The sequence below is a fragment of the Rhinoraja longicauda genome, chromosome 17 (assembly GCF_053455715.1).
Source record: "Rhinoraja longicauda isolate Sanriku21f chromosome 17, sRhiLon1.1, whole genome shotgun sequence".
NCBI classification, from domain to species: Eukaryota; Metazoa; Chordata; class Chondrichthyes; order Rajiformes; family Arhynchobatidae; genus Rhinoraja; species Rhinoraja longicauda.
In genome coordinates, this window is record NC_135969.1 from 41,752,045 (window position 1) to 41,772,710 (window position 20,666).

The 20,666-nt window shown below is 41.3% G+C and overlaps 1 protein-coding gene across 3 annotated transcripts in view; it reads right to left on the minus strand.

The window, feature by feature from the left end:
* The window catches only part of LOC144601950 (receptor-type tyrosine-protein phosphatase gamma-like), a 494,425-nt gene that overhangs the window by 173,395 nt on the left and 300,364 nt on the right, over positions 1-20,666 (minus strand). For all 3 annotated transcript variants that reach the window (XM_078414576.1, XM_078414575.1, XM_078414577.1), the window contains exon 6: positions 4,749-4,815. In XM_078414576.1, the coding sequence (XP_078270702.1) occupies positions 4,749-4,815 (67 nt within the window). The remainder of the gene's footprint in view (positions 1-4,748; positions 4,816-20,666) is intronic.

Genomic DNA, 20,666 nt, shown 5'->3' on the forward strand with positions numbered 1-20,666 from the left:
GAGAGAGAGAGAGAGAGAGAGAGAGAGAGTGAGAGAGAGAGAGAGAGAGAGAGAGAGAGAGAGAGAGAGAGAGAGATGAGAGAGGAGAGAGAGAGAGAGAGAGAGAGAGAGAGAGAAAGAAAGAAAGAAAGAAAAAGAAAAAGAAAATCAACGGCATACCAACTGTGAAATCCCTCACCATCACGGGACTCAGCTTGGACCATACTCATAAACATTATGGTTGCAAGAGCAGGTCAGAAACTGGATATCCTGTGGCAAGCCACTAACTCCCGAGACCTCAAACCCAACTTTTTGGCACAAATTTCTTGGAACATCTTTCAATTAGCCACAGGATATAATTTCATGTCCTCTGAACTGCTACAAGGTTAAAGAATAAAAGTAATGAACACTGAAAAATTAGCCAAGGGACCAAGCATGACAAGATAGTGTTTGTTATTTTAATGATTTTAAACTTTGACATCTAACTGTGAAGTTTCTCATTGCACCCGGAATCATCACTGGCTCTGTCTGTATTCCAAAACCAGCATAAAGAGCACACACTTGCTATTTTTTCAAAGCACATAATTTTACGTACGTTGCATCCATTTCTGTAAAAAATGGCAGTGGCATGTCATAATAATTAAAGACCAACAACGGAGAGGTCATCACAGACCCCACAGTGAAACCACTGGATTTGACATCCGTCGCAAGCAATGGCTAACCCTGAACAGGATCCGCACCCTCCATGCAAGAACAGCCCATCACCTGCACAAGTGGGGGATGACAGACTGTGTCTGCGGATATCCAGTCTGCGTTGCGACTGCGGATATCCAGACCAGACCATTCCACACATCGTGAATGACTGCTCACTGAGGCTTTTCCCTGGTGGCATCGAGGCAACCCAGCAACTGATGCTGCCCTGGCCTGGATGTCTAACCTTGGCCTACAACTTTAGGCTGTGCAAGCCATACGCAAGAAGAAGATAATTAAAGAGACAATTAAACATTTTGCCAGTAGGATTTTAATTATAGTATTTAATTGGTTTAAAAAAGAAGCCATCATCCCAACAACAAAGAATTTTCACCCAATAACAGAATTGCACAACAGGCTAAAAGAAAATTCACATCCAAAGACCAAAGGATAAAATAATTATTGATATTGTCTGAACAATGCCAACAGGGGAACACAATTTAGTACTGCTTCAACATTGAACAAAAAGCAAAAATGAGGTTACTGGAGGTCTCAAATAAGACTGGACAGTGCTGGAAATATATAGCAACCCAGGCAGCATCTATAGAGATAGCAAGGAGTCGGTGGTGGGCGGTTGTTTTCTTAGCATGGTGAAACAACACCCTGCTCCACCCAATGTCTTGACACAGGCTGAGCCTTGGCAATGTCGGCAGTGCCTGCTAGGGACCAATAGGCATTGAAGATGGGCTGGACAGCTCATTGCTGTTGATCAAAAAGGCTGTTGGAAGGCTAAATAATTTGTACAGTATTTATGGAGTGCAGGAGGATGAGGGGTGATCTTATAGAGGTGCATAAAATCATGAGAGGAATAGATCGGGGTAGATGCACAGACAGAGTCTCTTGCCCAAAGTAGGGGAATTGAGGACCCAGAGGACATAGGTTCAAGGTGAAGGGGAAAAGATTTAACAGGAATCTGAGGGGTAATTTTTCATACGAAGAATGGTGGGTGTATGGACCAAACTGCCAGATGAGGTAGTTGAGGCTGGGACTATCCCATTGTTTAAGAAACAGTTAGACAGGTACATGGATAGGACAGGTTTGGAGGGATATTGTCCAAGCACAGGCAGGTGGGGACTAGTGTAACTGGGACATGTTGGCTGGTGTGGGCAAGTTGGGTCGAAGGGCCTGTTTCCACACTGTACCACTCTATGACTCTCTCTATTTGACCTCCCTTTCAGAGTGTCCACAGAGGGTAAACAGCCAGTTACTGCATTGATGCAGGGAATGTCAGAGTCAATTTATGCGCTGTAAATTCCCACAAAAGGTGTGAAGATTTCAGATTTCAGACAGATAATCTGTTTTACTTTGCAAATTCTTTGTTGTTGGTATGATGGCTTCATTTTTAAACTAAAATTAAGGAACAAGAGGTTGTGAGAGATGAAAGGTTCAGGCATAGTGGGGAAACAAGCTCGATGAGAAAGAGCTTAAAGAAGAGAAATGAGATGAGTAGAAGTTGTTACTGTGGGAAAAGTGTTAATTGGGACTAGATGGCATGACACTGTTGCTTGATGAATGTAAGGGAGCGCTCCATCACTCTGTTCCACAAGAGAAAATAATTTAGAAACATGGAACTGCAGATACAAAGACGTACAGGTATGTAGGTTAATTGGCTGGGGTAAAATGTAAAAATTGTCACCAATGGGTGTAGGATAGTGTTAATGTACGGGGATCGCTGGGCGGCACGGACTTGGTGGGCCGAAAAGGCCTGTTTCCGGTTGTGTATATATATGATATGATATGATATGATACTGGTTTACAAAAAGGACACAAAGTACTGGAACAACTCAGCAGGTCAGGCAGTATATTTGGAGAACATGGGATAAGTGACATTTCAGGTAGGAGCCTTCTTCAGACTCAGTGTCTTTTTCCCAGAAACTAATTTGCTTGTTGAATCTTACTCTCCATGTCTCCTTTTCACCTGCTGAGTTTTCTGTTAAATTGAAATAGCTGATAAAATCTGTGAATATAACTTCATTTAAATAATGCAATTATGGATTTGAATGTTAAAACTGGTTGTGTAGATACTCCCAAACCTAATAGAGTAAAATTTGAAATAAAAGTACTAATTATGAGACACAAGAAACTGCAAGATTCAGCAAAACACAAGGTGCTGTAGGAACTGAGCAGGAGGGAATGGATAGATGATGTTTCTGGTTGGACCCTTCCTCAGACTGATTAAGGACGAGTTGGGTTCAGGTTTCCCACTTTAAAAGAACGTGCATAAGGAGGTAAAATGCTGTGTATCACCTTGTTTTTTTTTCTATGGATTCTGACAGATGGTGTGTTTCATTTTTAATGTTTTAAACTGTCTTCAACGCTTTCCCTTTTTATATAATTTGTCATTTCCCTCAATCTTTCTTGAGGCATAGATGTGGCATCTATCTTCAAGGATTCCCAACATCCGGGCCTATGCCCTCTGCTCACCGCTACCATCGGGTAGGAGGTTTGCAAGTCCTGAAGTCCCACACCACCAGGTTCAGTGTTGTATTTTCCTACAACAGGATCTTAAACCAACCAGCATAGCCCTAATCCTAATAGATCATTACTGTCTACCTCTTGCACTGTTGTTTTTTGCACTAATGTCTTGTCTTTTGCACACTTTATTTTAGAAATGTTCTGTGTAATTTATGTACAATTTGTGTATAATTTGCTTTTATGTGTTTGCCTGTGATATCACAAAATTGTAATTGTACCTCAATGCCCAGTGCATAGGACAATAAACTCTTCGTTTTATAAGCTCACCAACTGTCTTGTCAGCCAGTAATCATTATAAAATTTACAAATTTATACAGAAACAAATAACCCATTAACCATGCATGAGAAAACGAAAATAATAACGGATTTTAGTCAGCTGCAAGCTGCCCATGCTTAATGTTGATCTGCACAGATGTTCTCATTCACCTTCTGCTCTAACCCTGCTGCAGAAACCTGCGAAAAGAGCATAAGTCATGAGCACAGCCTTCTATGACATTTGCCATTAGACAAGAAGGCCAGAGTAAGACGTGCCTACTAAACTGGCAAACGTGAGGTTGGGGCAGGATAAAGACTGGCAAGTGATAGGTGAATACAGGTGAGAGCGGGTTTGGATAATCCCATTTTCCAATGGGACTAAGTCACGGAAAATAACTCCCTATGCCAGAGCTAACCAAGCACATGTTGTTCAAGTGGTGGAAAATTTCCAAAACTTTGCGTTCCTGTAACAAGCAGTCTGACATCAACGCACAGATGAAGAAATTCTGCAAACGTCTGTGTTCAAGTTCATGACTTCTGCATGTGGACACTGATCCGGTGGCACTCAGGCAGGGAAATGCATCAGGTTACGGCAGAAGTGCGAGCATTCCCAACCAAATCCAGGTCAAAATAGGCAATTCTTAGCTCGTTTCAAGTAGCCTCGGCAAAACATGGTTCATTTTCTTAACACAAGTATATCAAATAGTTTGGCATTGCAAGAAGTGCCAATTGACTAAATACCCACTCAGACAAGGATGTATTGTCGATTCAACATTCATCTGTTCCACTTTCTAAATGCAAAACTTAATACCGTGAAACCATGAATTCTTCAGCCTTGCCTGTATAAAATTCCTCTCAGTATCTCTGACATTGTACCTCTCAGTTGAACAGTTCTTCAAGAAAAGCTTTCATTTCTAGGATGCGCTTCCACTCAACTTCAGCAGCTGACAACAAAGTTTTGCCATTGCACCAGAACTCAGAAATATTAAAACAGTTTCAAAACTAAATGACGATTTATCACACAAAACAGATGGTACTCATTAATTATATTATTCATTTTTCATGGAAAAATATTAATGAACAAATGGTTTAGGATGACTGTAATTAGAAGAATGGGTTTAATGTATGTGCAGAATATTTCAAATTGAACTCTGTTAATAACACAAAATAAATGTGCATATTTAATCCTTTGAGCACACTGGGAATGGGGAAAATTGCAATTGGTCAAAGACATAATTCCCAAAAATCTCTTTATTTCTATGAAAGGAAGCTTTAAGTAGCTTACTTACCATGATGCACAACTCCCTTCAAGCCTCTGATAATAGGAACCAGCGCAAGATTGTCCTGGTGGGTGACCTGTGTGTAAAGGATATACGTTGTTAATTCCTCCTTGCCACAGATAAAATGATCTTCAATTTTAACCTTTAAAGAAAAGATCTTATCTATTCACCACCTTTGCTTTCAAAGTCATCCTCGGATATTGTACCTAAGTACATAAGATTAAAAGTATATGAAACTAACACTACACAAATCTCACTAAAAATAATTACGTTTTGAAGAACCAAATACTTGAGACGATGGGTGAAGCTTTATCTGATCTCATTCAAACATAAGATGAAAGGAATTTTAATCACAGCCAGCAGGAGTCAAAGAATCACAGAATGGTTATAGCATTTGAGTACTTGATACAGCCCAAGTTTTACCAGTACTGCGTGAAAAGCCAATTACTAGGATCACTCCTGCTCTCTCCCCCTAGCGTGACATTTATTTTCCTTTCAAATGCACACCAAATTCCCTTTTGAAAACCTGAATTGAATCTACCTGCACACTACCCCTCCACAATGCATTCCAGAGGCTCACACTTTTCCCTTGTGTTACTTTTCCCTTATGTTACTTTTGGCAATCTCATGAAATACATGGAATTCTTACTTGGCTTGAAAGGGTAAATGAAGAGGTGAAATTGTGTCCTTACACCCAATACTTCGTTGATATTCTATCTCATAATACTATCTCATAATAATCATATTGGATGGCAGTGCTGGCTCAAAGGGCTGAATGGCCTACTCCTGCACCTATTTTCTATGTTTCTATGACATAATTTCTGAAACCTATTTCTAATCCTACCGTAGCCCATTTTACTTGTTGATTCCTGATTTTTGCCAAGTACTCTAACTGGAAATAAAATATAAGGTGTAAAATCTTCAGAGAACATGAAACTGCGAGGAAATATTGCATTTGAGAAAAGAAAGAAAAACAGCTTGGATTTGTTTGCAATAACAGTCTAAAATAAATTCCAGAAATCTATGTATTATTTCACAGGATAGTTACAAAACAGTCAAGATGAATGGTAATGTAAAAGAGTGATGGAAACTGTAGAATGTGAAGTAATTCACACCACAGATGGCATTATGAATTTTAAAGACTAATGTTTGTCACACTATATTCTGGCACCACTACTTCTGAAACTACTGAATGTAACCACCCCAGACTTAGAGTTTCAAGAGGGTCCAATTCATATAATCTTGATATGTAGTTGAAATTTAAATCGTGATCATTTCAGCATTTCAGATTATTATTGCTGGTACTAATTCCAGTCTTCTGGCCTACAAAGAGGGAAAAAAACATTTCAGCTATTTTATTTATTTATTCGTGTCATCTCACAACTATTTGCCAATAGCGAGCAAATTTTAGTGCCACGTCGTTGGTCTCTGCAAGATCCTTTACAGTGCATGTGTCATGCAGCATGTCACAGCTCAGGAGATGTTCCATAGTCTGGAGGCCCCGTCCGCACTTGCAGTCTGCCGCATCTTCAGTGTATCCCCACTTCAGCATGTTCGATTTGCTCCTCCCCATGCCTGTCCGCAGTCTGTTGAGACTGCGCCAGGTTATCCACGGTTGGTCGGAACCTGGTGGGAGTTTCTCAGAGGGATCGATTGCCATGTGAATGTCTTCCGGAGATTTCTCTCGTCTCTCTTCCCAGAGTTTGAGCCTACTGGGGTCCAGGGGATGGACAGAAGAGAGGAAACTTCTGCGTGATTTCAAACGCTGAGGTAGCAAAGGGTGGTCATGTAGGGGGTGTCGTTCATTCTCTGATCGTCTGAGGCGTTCTTTTTGACTGGCGACAGCTCTTCTTATTCCAGGTGCAATGCCAGAGAGTAGGTAGATATTGTCAGTCTTGGTAGGTTTCATGCATCCACCGATGCAGCGACAGCTTGTGTTTAGCACAGGATCAATCTTTCTTGCATGAGCTGAGCGCTCCCACACTGCGCAGGCATTCTCGACAGTGGAGAAGCAGAGAGCCAGAGCTGTTGATCGAATGGCTTTAGAATTTGCTCCCCATTTTGAGGTACTCAGCTTGCTGAGAAAAACATTTCTGAAACTGACACCACACACTGTATTTCAGCTATGAGAGAAATATATTGCATTTCTAAAAATAGTTTGGTTAATCTTATAATTCTAATTTTCTTAGTAATGAGCTGTTTGTTATTTTTGGATTTTAATCTACCATGCAAGCCACCCCCCCCCCCCCCCCCCCCCGATTTCATTGCAAATACATTGCAATATCCATGGCATGATATGGAATTAATATAGGCATGTAGGATCAGTATAGATATATATAATGGTTAGCAGAGTCAAGGCAACTGAGAGCCTGTTTCTAAGTTGTATAACTCCATGACTCTATTAAACTTCAGGCTAAGCGGCTCTTCTTATTTTAGTCTTATGTTCGTATTTAATGAGAATTGTATCGGTATCCATTTTATTTATATAAATGAAGGAACGATAAACACCTAATGGATTTGCTCCACAGTGCTTTACTTAGCCTTTGCCCACAGACCAGGAAAAAATGTCAAGGACAATGTGACAATGTTCCATTTTCTCTCTCAAATCACTTTTTTCAGACCTTGGAATCCGATGGATTTAGGTTTAATTAATTGTTTTCACCAAGGTCCCAAGTTTAATTAGTAGACTTTTACAAAGGTTCCAAGTTTAATTCCCGGCAAGTTAACTGATCAGAGGTAGCACCAGAAACAGAATAATTAGATTCAGGAAAATGTCCTCAGTTACCCACTTATGACCGTTGTCCTGTAACTTTTAATGAAAATTCACAAGGGAAAAATAACGAGATAAGTGAAATGGGGTGGGCTTCAAGGTCAGTTTATTTTGCCAAACTTTAGTCTGAATTTACAAAGAAGCATCAACTAAGATAAAATGCCAATGGGTCTTACAAAGAAAAAGATCTTGGAATTATATTAGTGAATTGCTAAATCCATCACCTGAAATTTTGATCACACATTGTGTAAGGAAATAACTATCATGATACTAGCAGTTTTCAGGTGTTGATAGGTTTTTAAGGTGTAAATTATTTTATATTAAAAAAAACTAACTAGAGAACTATTCTCTAGCCTCCTGAGAACTTAAGACTTACCATGGCAGACATACACTGATAGACAACAGCTGTTCACATGAAATGACCTCCAGGTTCAAGAAGTGTGTGGGAAGGAACTGCAGATGCTGGTTTAAACCGAAGATAGACACAAAATGCTAGAGTAACTCAGCGGGACAGGCAGCATCTCTGGAGAGAAGGGATGGGTGACGCTTCGGGTCAAGACCCTTCTTCAGACTGCCAACTATGGACTTTGTTTTGATCACATCATGGACTTTGGTGTTTGCATTATTATGGTCTGGTTACCTTGTATTAGCGATGATTAATTTACTGTATTATTGATTATTGTATATTTAATTGTGTGTTTTGCATTAATGCGCCGGTCTGTAATGCTGTAACAATTAAGAATGTTGTTATTCCATTGCCAGTACATATGATAATTAAACATTTGACTCTTGATCTATGGAAAATAACAAGGGAACCAAATTAGTTAGCTTAACAACTTTGAACTGCACTCGACCACAGATATTTCCTTTGCATTCTCCACCTATCACATTATCTGCAATTTCAAAACATACTTGCTTTCTCACTTGTTCCTTCTGTAGAAGGATTACTGACCTGAAACACTAACTCTGTTTCTGTCTCCATGGATGCTGCTTGATCTGCTGAGTGCTTCTATGATTTTCTGCTTTTGTTTCAGATTCGAAGATTATGTTTGCTTGATTTAAACATCACCAATAAAAATCGTGTATAAGATTATGTATATAATAATATATTCTGTCCACCCAGTTGTGGCTTATACTGTTGTGGCAATAACTGTTTGTAATTAATAGATTTGTACAATGATAGTGTTGTTTGCTTTCTCCAACATTAAATCATCGAGAATTTTTGTGGCTTTTATGAAAAATTCACAACATTAATCTCAACTATGAACTTCTATGGATTGTCTTTGGTTGCGCTAAAGATTACAAGTTTCTTTCACTAGTATTGTTGCTATTAATTTATTGAATTCTGTATATCATATATTATCTGCGTTATTGTGTTACCAGGCCTGTAATGTTGCTGCAAGTAAGAGTTTCATTGTTTCGGTACACATGACAATTAAACGCTCTTAACTTGAATCTTGAAATAAATGCTCAGCACCAATATACAGAAAATATAGCTACTGTTTTATCCAACCTTCACTGCTCAGATACAGAATAATAGAAATTTATAGAGCAGGTGGGGCTCAGTCATCCTCTCAAGCCAACACTAGAAAATTAATCCTGACAGGGTTTGACTTAAGAATTGGCCAATATAGGGCATTGATTTATCTGGCTACCCAAAGCTAGATTAAGAAATCCATTCAAATAGTTTTATGTTTATTTATGAAACCAGTGATTTACAAAAGTTGAATTGTACATGTAAAATTGCTGGGCAATTTGAAAGGCAACTATGGTGTGGTGTCACTGTATCATAAAATTCATCTCAGACTTCAATTTGGACAACAAGACAAAAACTGTGTATGTGAATCTCCTGTCAAAAATAGCGAATTACCCACAAATCAAGAGCAAAACTGATGCTAAAATACTAACTTTAAAGGCTCAAGTTCAATTTAACCAATCAGCAGGAAAATACAACTCATTAGATTTATTCCAATCTGATCTAGTTCTAATAAATGCCTGCCATTAAAAAAATGCGAACTCCTAGTAATTAGACACTGCGTTTTTCTGTGCCTCAGATAATAAACATGTTTTCTCTATTTCTATAAAACATTTTGACTATAATCTTCTCTGTGAACAAAATGGATTTCCGCAGCCTCAAGAGTTTGCGTATATCACTCTGCAACTGTCTCCCATCTATGTTTCATGTCACTTTGAAGTCATAGAATTATGTAGCATGGAAACGGGCCCTTTTGTCCAACTAGTCATTGCCGACCAGGATGCCCCATCTAAGCTGGTCCTATTTACCTGCATTTGGACCATATCCCTCCAAATCTTCGTTAAACAAGTACCTGCCCAAATGTTTTTTTAAATGTTGTTATAGTACCTGCCTCAACTACTTCCTCTGGCAGCTCGTTCCATACACCCATCACATTCTGTGTGAAAAAGTTGTCCCTTCGGTTCGAATTAAATCTTTTCCCTCTCAACATAAAACCTACCATAAAGACCTCAATTTCTTGATTCCCCAACCCTGTGAAAAACACTTTGTGCATTCACATTATCCCCTCATGAATTTATACACCTCTGTAGGATCATTCCTCTGCCTCCTGCACTCAATGAAATAAAGTCCAAGCCTACTCATCCTCTACATCTATCTAACATAGCACAAAAAGTAAGGACATTTGTGTTTGGTAGATTATTTCTTTGTTGTAACAATGCTTCTTGGCAATAAATCTTATACCGTTGGAAAGCCTGTTTATTTCCCTTTTAAATGGTGCCACATTTGTAAGGAACATGCATTTGTGGGATGAGCAGCAGAGCTGAGTATGTGGGTTGCGCCCCTGCCAAATCTTCTCTGACAATGCCAAACAGCTTATTCTGCCATTGACTCTTGTTCGGTGTTGTTTGGTGGATTGGATGATTGAAGTCTGAAGAAACAAGACATATTGGCAATTTAACAATTTATTCATTTAATAAACAGGAGCCTCAGTAGCGTGTGGAAGAACCATACACAGCCACAACAGCCTGGCACCTCCTCCTCATGCTGGTCACCAGCCTGGTCACACACTGTTGTGGGATGGCATCCCATTCTTCAACCAGCATTTGTCGCAAGTCAGCCAACGTGGTTGTGTTGGTCACTCTGGCACGAACAGCACGCCCAAGCTGATCCCACAAGTGTTCAATGGGGTTGAGGTCAGGACTGCTGGCAGGCCATTCCATCCTCTGCACTCCCAAATTCTGGAGGTAGTCTTTTTGTGCTATGTTTATTTATCTATATACTAAAACTCTCGTTTGTTATCTTGTTTGTGACTGAACTTCAGCCGTAACGGTACACGATAGCGCTACAATTGTAGGCCCACCTGACTCACCGTCGTCACTTTAATGGTAAAAATTGTAGTTTTATTGAAATTGGTGTTATATTTTTAAAGTTATTCACATTTTAAAGTTTAAAAGGAGGGGAGGGGGGAGGGGGCAAGTGGGGGAGAAGGGAGAGGGGAGGGGGGGTTGAGGAGAGAGGGGGGGTTGAGGAGAGAGGGGAGGACAGGGTGCTGCACCAATGCAGAAGAGGTTTGGGCCCAACGGGTCCACTTGGCCTAGTATATTACTAAAACTCTCTGTTTGTTTGTGTGTATATTAATATATTTGTGCCTGGACACAGCCAAAACGGTACATGATAGCGCGACAATTTTAGGCCCATCTTACTCAACATTGTCCTGGGGTTCGAATGAATGTTGGTTTTTTAAAAATCACTTTTTACCCTTTCAAAATTACTTTTCAAAGTTAAAAAAATCACTTTTCTCTCCTTTTCGCTGTCACCCGCATATGATGTCACAGTGGGACCCGCCCGAGTGACGGGCCAATGATGGATGTGCAGTTTTACATATCCGAGCCTGCGCAGTTGGGTCCCGTTCATCGCCAAAAGGTCCGTGCCTGCGCAGTTGCGTCCCGTTCACTAATTCTTACGTGTCACCCGAGTGGGGGGAGGCGGGTTACTTGCGATAGTTTGCCTTTGCGATGGTACAAACGGCAGGGACCCGTAGTGAGCCGCCGCTCATTTCCGGACATGTGATCGTCTTATCGATGGTGCAAACGGCAGGGACCCGTAGGGAGCCGCCGCTCCGGACACGTGATCGCGTCTTTTCAATGCACTTCGACTTACAATACGTGTGCAGAATCCAACGGCTCCGAATGGGATGGGGGTAGGGAGGGGGGGAGTGGGAGGTGGGTGTGGGGGAAGCGGGGAAGGGGAGTGGGGATGGGAGGGGAAGGGAAGGATGGAGGGGAATGGGGTGGGTGGGAGGGGAGAGGAAGGGTGGGGGAGTGAGGATGGGGTTGAGTGGGGGTGGGGGGAGGGTGCTAGACTAATGCATGAGAGGTTTTGGGTCCAAGGCTCACTGACTGCAGCGCTGGCGGCACGGGGCCAAGATGAGTGGCACCCTCTTCCCTTCCCTGTCTCCCCTCGCCTGCCCAGGAGAGGCCCACAGGGGTGATTTGGACCCAACGGGTCCACTTAGTCTAGTATATATATATATAAATTTGCTAAGAAGCACTTTCAGATACTTGTTGACCTATTCTGTGCAAGAGCAAACACAGATCTAAACATGTTACAATAAAGGTATGCCTGCATTGGAACATCAGTACAGTTAATATTAGAAAATATATGTAGCTATCATCAGTCCATTCCGCCATTCAATCATGGCTGATCTATTCTTTCCTCCCAACCACCTTTGACGCCCTTACTGATCAAGAACCAATCAATCTCCGCTTTGGAAATACTCAATATCTTGACCTCCACAGCTATCTATGCCAGAGAATTCCACAGATTCACCACCCTTTGGCAAAATAAATGTCTCCTCATCTCCATTTTGAAGGTATGTCCTTTTATTCTGAGGCTGTGCTCTCTGGTTCTAGACTCTCCCACTAATGGAAACATCCTCTCTACCTCTACTCTATCTAGGCCTTTCATTATCTGGTAGGTTTTAATGAAATACCCCCTCATCCTTCTAAACTTCATCGAGTACAGGCCCAGAGCTATCAAACGTTCCTCATATGTTAACTCAATCTTCTCCGGGATCATTCTCGTAAACCCCCTCTGGAATCTCTCCAATGCCAGCGCATCCTTCCTCAGATATTGGGGCACAAAACTGCTAACAATATTCCAAATTTGGCCTTATAAAGCCTCAGGATTACATCCTTGCTTTCATGTTCTAGTCCCCTTGAAAGGAATGCATCACATTTGCCTGACCACCAACTCAACCTGCAAATTTAGGAATCCTGCAGCAGCACTCCCAAGTACCTATGCAACTCCGATTTCTGAAACCTGTCCCCATTTATAAAGTAATCTACACCTTCATTCCTTCTCCAAAGTACATGACCAAAACCTTTGTTCTGCTGTATTTCATTTACCACCCCTTTGCCCAATCTGTCCTAGTCCTTCTGCAGACTCCTTGCTTTCTCAACACTACCTCCCCCCTTATCACTCGTGCGCCTGCGCTGCCCTAGCAGCTGCGGCTCACCTGCAGTCCGTCTGTCTTTGTGTTTTATGTTGTTTTTTTGTCTTGATTGTTGTGTTTAGAGATGATGTCGTTTTTTGTGGTTGTGTACTATGTGGGGGGGGGGGGGGGAGAACTGTAAAATTGTCTCTTCCGAACGGAGACGCGACTTTTTTCTGGGTCTTGTCTCCGTTCCCGCGGCGGCCTACCATCGGCCAAACACCTGGAGCTGGCGGCCTCCACCTGGGACCTGGTTCGCATAGCCCGCGGGCGGGACTTACCATCTGCGGAGCTGGCTGCCTTCGGAGGAAGGCTGTGGTGGCGCTGCGAGAGCGGCTACGACTCGCCTTCGAAGGCTCTGGAGGCTTCGGCTGCGTGCCGCGTTGATATCGGAAGCCCGCAGGCCCTGCCCTGGGTGGGGGCCGACATCGGGAGCTCTGGCATCGGCAGCATCTTCGCCCGCCCCGAATTGCGGGGCTTGGGTCGGCCCGCCGCCGACCTTTCACTGTCCGGCGCGGCCTGGAATAGGCTGCGGGGTTTTCTCCGCCCGGCGGGGGCTTCAATGTCGAGAGCTACGACCGCCCCGACGTGCAGCGACAGCGTCTTTGCCCGCCCCGGATCACGGGGCTTGGGTCGGCCCGCTGCGGAACTTCAACAGCCTGACAGAAGACGGCTTCTTCTTTTTTGTTGTTGCTTTGTGTTGGTATGATTGTGTGTGAAATTGTTTATTTTTATTGCTCTATTGATGGACTGTGGGTGATCTTTCATTTCACTGCACATCTTGTATGTGTATGTGACAAATAAACTTGACTTGACATTACTTCGTATCATTTGCAAAGTTGGCCACAACACCATCAATATTGGATTTTTAAGCAAGATAAAGATCAAATCATTAATTATTGAGATATACTGTACTAAAATTGGTACACTTCATTGTATTTTAGAGTCCATAGTGAACAAGTCAGAGGCTACATGCCTTTACAATATGGATGGAAAACATTCAGATGTATTGCAATGGTTTGCTAATTGCTTCAAAGCAATTAAAGGCCTGATACTGCTTCAGGATAGCTTCAACAAAACCAATGTATAGCCGCATCTCTAATTCTCCGAAGATATTGTTCTTATTTGTAAAAATATTACATCAAAAGCACCATTCTAATTAATGTAACATGAGATCAATGGCGGGTGTCCCACTGATTGCGATTAATAAATCATTTAAACTAACTGGAGCCTTTGTGCAAAAGGATTGGCAACAAAAACTTTTTTTTCTTTGTGTGGCTCCTTTTGTCTAAGTGCCACAGCCATGATAACATCTGCAGGGTTCTCATTGCCTATATATTGTATAGCAAACAGACAAATGTGTAGATTTATTTAACTCATGCATTTTTTAATTTGTATTTAACAAATAAGAGAATAAGACATTTGTTCTTTTAAGACTTGCACCATGAGTATGTAGACTCAATAGCTTTGTTACACATTTGCACCTTCAGCTGCTGTGTAAGCAATCTGAGCAGCTTACCTTGATAAAAACTGAATTAAATTATCTTTTATTGTCTGGTGCTAGAGCATAATTCAGAAGTGTAAAAATCTTCTTACAACATAAACAGGACATTCTTCTTTTATATGTGTACTTTAATCTCTTTGAAGGTAGACCAAGAAAACATTTGGTAGGATAAGACCCAAAATAAATCGATAAATGGCTTTATTTTCCCATTAGCTTACAGAACACTGATTATGATCACAGTTACTTCATTCAATTGCTACCATCCATCTGCCTCTTTGTTTGACATTTCACAGTCAAGAAGGGATCAAAGGTTTACCATTACAAATGGCATGAGGTAATTTGTGTTGATGGAGACAAGATAACACATTTCTTATTACTTTGCAATTAACAGGAAAATACCAAAGCCAATTTATTACAATGTCAAATAAATAAGACTTTGGAACTTATGCAAAAATACATTAATTTCCGAAAACTGTTCTTTGGAAATGTAGTTAAAAGATCTGGAAATATGACAAGCACTTAGCATAGATTGGAGAATCCAGTATTAGTTGTGTGTCATTTTATTCATTGCATTTCTGCCAGCAAGCTCTGATGACCTGTGTCCAAATTTTATTTTTGCTTTTAACTTCATTACATTATGCACCACACAGAATGGTCAGATTTACATGATAATTTTTCATGTAAATTCACAAATGTTGCAATATTATCAAACAAAGCCAATTCATAAGACAAAATATTTAATTCCATTTTCCACAAGATCTTGTCTAGCGAAATAACCCTGGAGGTGCATTTGTGGTGAATCCATTCTCTGGATGAATCAAGCTGGTTAGGCTTAGCAACATAAAAGTGCCAAAATCTTCCTTGGGGTTTTTGTTAATCAGTTGCCACAACTTGGTGGGCTTAAACAGAGATGGGGATTCAGAAGGATTTAAATTCTTTTGATATGAACCACAAAAATGTTAATATGCCTGATCAGGATTAAAAAAACGGAAGCCAAACAGCATCTTATAAATTACAAGTAGATCAGACTGTCAGGATACGGAAGTCCTGCAGCCAATATAATGTTCTTTCTGAAGAAAGTTTGCTGCATTTACTCGGTCTAATCCTTTATTTGACTCGATTGTGCAAACAATGTAGTTGACTCACAACTACCCTCAGACGTGGGTGAGCAGATTACTGAGCTTCATCAAATTGCTACCTCAGAGCACAAAGTACATAGAATGCCTGACACAATTTGATACATTCACCACAGTCCACCCTCAAAGTCCTCCTTACAAACAGCTGGGGAATTGCAATCAGACATGTTTGTTAACAGCAGTTTTGGAAGCAATGGCCACCACACAGTCTTTCTTAAGTCAACTTTGCAAAGGACACTCTTCGAACACATTGGATGGAACTCCATCATGAAAAATGGACTAGATTCCATAGCAAACTATCAGTTCCATATTGGGCATCCATGAGGCACCGTAGGCTATCATTACTGGTAGATGAATCAGTACTGGTACATTCAGATCATCAGTCTGAAGAAGGATCTCGACACGAAATGTCGCCCATTCCTTCTCTCCTGAGATGCTGCCTGACCTGCTGAGTTACTCCAGCATTTTATGAATAAATACCTGCGATTTGTACCAGCATCTGCAGTTATTTTCTTATATCATTACTGGTAGAGTTGGTAAGTAATCCTACAAGAATGGATCAGGTCAAAGGTTTGCACTAAGAACTACGAATGGTTCTAGACAATTAAAGAACATGCGAGAAGAGGAAACTCCATTGTAAATCATGATGCGCCTGACATGTAATATAAAAATGAGTATAAAGATGGAAATCAGGAGTCTAATGGAAAGAACTGCTTCAGCTGCTTTTAAAGAGCAATTAGAGATGCATTTAAATGTTGTTTTTGCAAGCAAAGCCCACAACTCATAAATGATTTTTTTTAAAAGGGCTTTGGTGATTTGGGAATTACATTAGGAGTAACATGTACAGTTTTAGTCTCCTTCCTCAAGAGAGCCATTCTCCCTTGAGGAAATATCCATTTTAGTATACAAATGATAAACAGATATTTGTCAGATTAATTCATGGGAGCTACTAGGAAAAGTTAAGTTTTTTTGTGCCTTGTCTTTCCATCACATTTATTGATCTAAGTTTCTTTAAAAAGCTTCAATGCTGTTTTTAATTCTTTCCCCAGGAGCCTGAGGCACAACTGAACAGTTGCTGAGATTTCTGTTGGTAAACTCACTCTTGGGAGATACCAGCCAAATAAATGAGATTTACTAAATCAGTCACCAGTTTATACTGAGTAGATTTAAAATTAAGAGCACTCTCCTTAGTTTTTATTGAAAATCAAATAATTTAAAAGCATAAAATGAATCCACCATCATTTCTTATACAATGGTAGGTCCACTAAAAATTATCATGATCATTATTTATATATCGAAAATATGTTGGAAATATGTGAAAGCTATAAAAGATGCACAGGAAGAATTAGAGTTAATATTTCAGGTAAAAAATGATGAACTTTTACTTTCTGGATTCTGCTATTTCCATGCTGTCCCTTATATAGTCCCATTTGCTTTTTTGCACTTCCAAACCTCAACATTTCTTCTCCAAATTAACCAATTCTCAGACAAGAATCACAAGCTAAAGATTCCCTTCTCCCAGCATGCTCCATAAGATTCTTAATCAATTCCATTCTGTTTTCTTGTTCGCCTACTCCCTGTGTCTTACCCCCAAGCTTTCATGAGTATGAGGGAAACATGGTTTAATTAATACTTTCATGAGGTTTAGCTCATTTTCTCCAGCAATTTACATGACAGTGGAGGAATAGTGTGCTGGTGTCTCCAGGCCCCCTATGTGCTTCTTAAAAAGGTAACATGGTTCACTGTGAAGGTCACCCAAGTGGTGTTGATGACTCCCAGAAAACAAAGATGAGGAAGGAACGCTCAAGGCTGGTTGAAAACAGAACAATTAGAAAATGCACATATTATATGTTTAAAGTAGTGAAACAACCCAATGTGCTGCACCACATGGTCAAACAATACTTGAAATGGAAGCAGCTGGTTTGTAAAGTTCGACCAAGTGGAATCTAGGGTGAGTTAGCCAATTGGATAGAAAATTGAACTGAAGCAAGAAGACCGAGGGTGGTGATAGAAAGGTGCTTTTTAGACCGGAGGTAATAAGTGTACACCCTAGGGATCGACGCTGGGTTCACTTTTCATTATTTATATTAACGATATGGATGCGAATGTATGTAGCATGGTTTGCAGGTTTATGGATGACACCAAAATTGGTGATAGTGTGGACAGTGAAGAAGGTTACCAAGGATTACAATGAGATCTTGATCAAATGGTCCATTGTGGGCCGAGCTGCTGGTAAACAGGAACAGAGTGGGACCGGCCCTGCTCGTCCCCCCGGGACCAGAAGGATGGAGCTGGTGATGACGAAGGAAGCATTGGGTGAGAAGCGATGCCAGTAGGAGAGGAGAGGGAACCATCGCGCTCTCATGGTCGACTGCAGAAGGCGCCCCCGGGGTACAAAGGTGGACAGGTGAGGAGAGGGACCCAAGGAAGGCGATGGCTGGAGGCTTGCAACAGCCTGGGACTTGTCTGAATCGGGCACCGCTCATAAGAACTACACGCAGGCTGGACTCTAAAAATGGCGTCAAAACATGGGGCATCTTGCATGTGGGTTCAGTAGACTATTTCTATACACTTGCTAATTGAGGATGTGCTTGGGTATGGCAATACTGTACTGGACTGAATGTAAGAAACGAATTTCACTGTGTATTTGCACATGTGATAATAAAAGTGCCATTGAACCATTGAGGAATGGCAGATTGCTGTTTAATTCAGATAAAGACAGGGTGTTAATCTCCTCAGCATCCCCACCATCCTTCCGAGAGTGTGGTGACTAAAGCTGCACCCAATACTCCAAGTGCGGCTGAACTAAAGTTTAGTACAGTTGGACATAACCACCCAGCTCCTACATCCTGTGTGCCCTGACTTATGAAAGCAAGCATGCCATCTGCCTTCTTCCTCACCCTATTTATCTTTGTTGTCATTTTCAGGAAACTATAGACCTGGAAGTGGAAGAGGTTGCTTCAATTAAATATGTGATGCAAGAAGTACTATTTTCTTACGTTACATAAATGGTGCATAAAGTATAAACATAGTGCATCATGTTGTTGGTCCTGAGAATCTGTATGATGCTGAAGAAGATACTTCCTGCACCACTGATCATCACATCTTATTATTTTTATTTTTGTGATAGGGGATTGGTTTCTTCAGAATCCTGAAAATCTCTCATCAGCGATACGCACTGTACAAAAAACTACATTTTCCCCATGACCACGTGGGTTTTCCCAAGGGTGCTCCGGTTTCCTCCCACACTCCAAAGACGTACAGTTTGAAGGTTATTTGGCAAAATTGTAAATTGTCCCTAGTGTGCAGTGATTGCTGGTCGGCAGGACTCGGTGGGCTGCAGGGCCTGTTTCCACGCTAAATCTCTAAACTAAACTGAGTTAGATTTCAGTATTCCCTTAATTGGCATTTGCACAAAGTTCGGCTGTGAAAAAAACAATGCGTCACAGTTACATCTTGAATAAAGGCACTAAGCATACATTTTGCAATTAACATTTACAGCCTTAAATGTGAACACATCCTCATCAACAGTTTCTTTATATAATACATCACATTGAACTTACTACAAGAAATACCACCGGATAGCTGCTGGTACTAAAAAGAGACAGCGCAGAGGAATAAGACAACAGTCAACCTAAAATGTGTGTTTCTCACCTGCATTCTAAGACTGAAAAGCACATTTCCATCTGTTCAATTAACTTTCAGAGTTTGCTTAATTTGACATACACTGAATGATTCTTTCAAAACCAAGATCATTGAGCTTGCTGTGGGTTTTGTAAATGGGATGAAAAACCATGTAAGTCATACATTATTAAGTCAAAATAATATTGAATCTTTTATTAAGGTACAAAGTGTGGCAATTAGGGTCACACTATCTTGCCTATTGGGTGAATATCTGGTGAACAGTATTGAATTGTTCTTCACTTTAAAGGTCACCAACCTGAAATGCTTTCCTTTTAAAAAAGTCACTCATGACTCACAGATGATCTGGGCCCAGTAGTAATATGGAGTTGGACGAATGCAGGTAAACCAGCCATGGTATGGTGAATGGTTGGGCAGATTGGTGGGAAGATAGACACAAAAAACTCGAGTAACTCAGTGGGACAGGCAGCATCTCTGGAGAGAAGGAATGGGTGACGTTTCGGGTCGAGACCCTTCCTCAGACTAGTCAGAAGAAAGGGAAATGAGAGATATAGACGATGATGTAGGGAGATAAAGACCAATGAATGAAAGATATGCAAAAAAAGTAACGTAGACAGGCCATTGTTTGCTGTTTTTTTGGGTGAAAACGAGAAGCTGGTGTGACTTGGGTGGGGGAGGGATGGAGAGAGAGAGGGAATGCCAGGGTTACTTGAAGTTAGAGAAATCAATATTCATACCGCTGGGCTGGCTGTAAGCTACCCGAGCGAAATATGAGATGCTGTTCCTCCAATTTGTGTTAAGCCTCACTCTGACAATGGAGGAGACCTAGGACAGAAAGATCAGTGTGGGAATGGGAAGGAGAATTAAAGTGTTTAGCAACCGAGAGATCAGGTAGGTCCAAATGATCGCCCAGTCTGCGTTTGGTCTCGCCGATACAGTAGATGAGGTTGGAGGAGGTGCAAGTGAACCTCTGCCTAACCTGAAAGGACTGTTTGGATCCCTGCTCAGAGTCGAGGGAGGAGGTATCGGGTCAGGTGTTGCATCTCCTGCGGTTGCAGGGGAAGGTACCTGGGGAGGGGGTGATTTGGGTGTGAAGGGAGGATCAGTTAACCAGGGAGTTGTGGAGGGAACGGTCTCTGCGGAAGGTGGAAAGGGGTGGAGATAGGAAGCTAGGAAGCTAGTGCTGGGATCCCGTTGGAGGTGGCAAAAATGTCAGAGGATTATGTGTTGTATTTGATGGCTGATGGGGTGAAAGGTAAGGACTAGGAAGACTCTGTCTCTGATGCGATTAGGGGGAGGGGGAGCAAGGGCAGAGCTGTGGGGTACCGAGGAGACACGAGTGAGGGCCTCATCTATGATGGGAGAGGCGACCCGCGTTCCCTAAAGAATGAGGGAACGCATCTCGGA